The sequence below is a fragment of the Eriocheir sinensis genome, unplaced genomic scaffold (assembly GCF_024679095.1).
Source record: "Eriocheir sinensis breed Jianghai 21 unplaced genomic scaffold, ASM2467909v1 Scaffold277, whole genome shotgun sequence".
Lineage (NCBI taxonomy): Eukaryota > Metazoa > Arthropoda > Malacostraca > Decapoda > Varunidae > Eriocheir > Eriocheir sinensis.
This window is the reverse complement of record NW_026111584.1, coordinates 137,719-140,750: the sequence shown is the minus strand read 5'-3', so window position 1 is coordinate 140,750 and position 3,032 is coordinate 137,719. Positions and strand designations below refer to the sequence as shown.

Sequence of the window (3,032 nt, the reverse complement as noted above, 5' to 3'; positions counted from 1 at the left end):
ATGCGATTAGCATATGTTAGTAAAGAAAATAAATAGTAAATGATAGGTGGCGTACATGTATAATAGATTATATAGCAGAGAGTTACATATTTTTAAGCTGTTAATTAAGTATGAGAACATGCTTAGTTAGTAAGTAAGGTGGAATTATACTGTGATTACATCGATCACGTAAAGAACTACATCAGGGCAAATATATTTTTATTCACTCAGTATCTATAATACTTTGTTATTCAGTGATTGATTCTTCATCGTCCGAGTACCGTTCATCTGTAGCCCTGTCGGTATCATTACCACTCGACAGCGGTACGATACTTTCCGCATCGTTGTCGATATAATCGGAGTCACTTTCTCCCTCGTCTTGACCAGTCCCATGCCCTGACGTTCCTGGTACGTCCGACGTGGACGGTGTGCTTGTGTTTGGTGCTGTCGTTTTCTTGGGTCGCGCCGTGTTACGGAAGCCTGATCTGTCACTTTCTTTCCTTAATGCCTCCGATAAATGAGCGTTCACCGTCGACTCGTCGACTTGGCGTTTTATGCTCATTGTCGCCTGAATCATGCGCACAAATTTCGGCATTTCAGACTCCATATTTCTCTTAGATTTGGAGTAGCCCTTCAAACAGAAGTTCACCCAGACATCTCTGGGTGCTAAATAATGTAGGAGTTGGCGGATGGAGGGGGTCAGGCCACCTTTTCCCGACTGAGGCTTGGGCAACGGGCATAGCTGAACTAATGCCTTCCTCAGTGCCAACCGGTGAGTTCTCATTGGCTCTGTCGATGCATTGCCAAGAAAGTAGTGCCTGTGTTTTGATACGAGCTGCAAAACAATTATGAAGGAAAGTAATTAAAGATGCACCTAAATGAACAACATTTGAAACTAGGAAATATAACTTTATATGTAGCACTTCAGCTAGCAAAACCATTCACACTCAATGGCAGTTAACTGCAGTAACGACAGGAAAACGTACTAAGTTAGATCAGTCTTTGTTGAATATGCAATATTAGCGAAGTATTAAATATTTGTTACTCTTAGTGTTACTCTATATATTACATGTAGATACCGCTGAAAAAAAAAATGATATAATTATTTATTTAATAGCAAAACCTGACCGAATATATAAAAAATACTTACACTGTCGGGTGTGCTAGCAGGAAAACCGAAGTATGTTAGCACTTCATAGGGGTCCTTTGGAAGGACAGGCACAAATCCGGTAGGGAGAGGTGTCTCACCGTCAGTCACCCGCTGCGAAGGTCCTGGAAGTACTGGTTGCAGCTGTTTCTGAAGGTTATCCACAGAAGTTTTCACTTCCTCAAATTTTTTGCTTACTTCCTCAAATTTTTTGCTTACATGTTTTAGTACGACATTCAAAATTTCTTGTATTTGTTGTGGCAGCTGTTTCTCGGGCAGGACCTGAAGAGAAAGGCTATGTCAAGTAGGTGTACTGGATAACTGAAAAAAAAAATTACAGACTGATTTAATTTTAAGGTAAGTAATCTTTACAAGTTGTTTTCATGGGTCTCCAAAGGCACCTAGGACGTATAGGTCTTGAAGGACATATAAGAATGAGTATGGGTAATGGTTTTACGTTCGAAGACTTGTACAAAAAAATTAAGTATAAAATAGCCCAAGACTCACTTGTACGTCACTGGGTTCTTCATCAGACGTACTGGGTGTATCTGCTCTAAAGACGTCAATGGCGTCTCGTCTGCCTTCAGCTCTGTTGACATCTTGAGAACTGGCCAGAGGTAATCTGACGACCTCCCTCTCGGCCGTAGAACTGGCCATAGGTGATGTGACGACCAGGTCCCTCTCGGTCGGAGAACTGGCCAGGGGACGTGATCTGACGACGTCCTCCCTCTCGGGCCGAGAAATGGCCAGAGGTGATCTGACGACCGGCCTCTCGTCTACCTCTGTAGCACCATAAAGCGGGGCCTCCGCATGTATTTTCTTTGCAGTTTCGTGAGCTGTACCAGGCTGTTGGATAATAAGCAAAATGAGAAACATAAACGTAATTAATTACCCTAGAATCTATTTAAGCGAGTCTATTTTTTTCTCGACAAGTAGTCTTCCTGTGTTTTATAGAAAACATATGCTGCTCCTCGTGTGTACGTGTGTGTGTTGGGGTGAGAGTACATAAATAGGCCATGTGAAAGAAATGCTATAGTGGAAAAAATCACATACTAGTTCTCTCCATTACTCACATCTTTTTCAGTTGGACGTACTGCAGTTTTTTCTTTAGCAGTTTCTTCTGCATTTGTTTCCATCGTTCTTGCCTTCCTTTTTTGTTCCTTATCACATTGCCGCAACATCGCCAAAGCCTGACTTTCGACATTTTCACTTGATACCATTTCGTCGACGACGTGTTGGCACTCCTCATAAGTTTTGTATTGGCCAAAGATGACTCCTGGTTCAGGCAGCCAATGTGGTCCAGGGTTGCTGTCGTTTTTGACGAGTGTGGCGATTCGTCTGGAAAAAAAAAAAAATAGTGAAATAGATTGGGTACCTATGCCAGACTTTATCTATCAGTCTATTTATGTCTCTATCCATCTACACACACACACACACACACACACACACACACACACACACACGGTGTGGGGAGGCGGTGGCTGAGTCGTCAAAGTAACGGCCTCGTGTTCAGGAGGACGCGAGTTCAATCCCCGCCCGGTGCCACCAAGCTGGGATTTTTCAGCCGCCGCCGAGTGGCTTAAAACTACCCACATGCTGTCCAGAAGACCACCTATCAACCCGGACTCTAGATTCTAGGATCAAAGATGAGCTCTGGGAGGGCAGCATGAGCCAATGCAAGATGGCGCCACTTTAAACACTCGCCTGCGCCAGAACGGGCTGGGCCGACCATCAGGACCTACCGGAGAGAAGCCTTGGACCGACCATCAGGATCCACCGGGAAGAAGCCTACCGGCGCAATAGGCTGCAATGTAAAAAAAAAAAAAAAAAAAAAAAAAAACACGATCGCGGAAAATGGAGAGTGAATGAGAAATATATTAAGTGAATGGTGGAAGAAGGGAGAAAA

General features: G+C 43.5%; 1 protein-coding gene across 1 annotated transcript; it reads right to left on the bottom strand.

Annotated features, from left to right (window-relative positions):
* Nucleotides 1-226: 226 nt before the first annotated feature.
* On the bottom strand, nt 227-2,480 carry LOC126991426 (uncharacterized). The gene is made up of 4 exons (XM_050850196.1): nt 2,200-2,480; nt 1,634-1,972; nt 1,130-1,408; nt 227-814 (listed from the first exon to the last, which is right to left on the bottom strand). Exons 1-4 carry the CDS (start codon nt 2,344-2,346, stop codon nt 227-229), a joined length of 1,353 nt encoding a protein of 450 aa, XP_050706153.1. The 5' UTR covers nt 2,347-2,480.
* Between the last annotated feature and the right edge of the window lie 552 nt (nt 2,481-3,032).

What these genes read in the sequence shown, in the direction of transcription:
- LOC126991426 (XM_050850196.1), bottom strand. Translation starts at nt 2,346, where the DNA reads ATGGTATCAAGTGAAAATGTCGAAAGTCAGGCTTTGGCGATGTTGCGG. An exon ending in TACGTCCAACTGAAAAAGAT is followed by an intron (nt 1,973 to 2,199) that starts GTGAGTAATGGA and finishes ATTATCCAACAG; the next exon opens with CCTGGTACAGCTCACGAAAC. An exon ending in AAGAACCCAGTGACGTACAA is followed by an intron (nt 1,409 to 1,633) that starts GTGAGTCTTGGG and finishes CTTTCTCTTCAG; the next exon opens with GTCCTGCCCGAGAAACAGCT.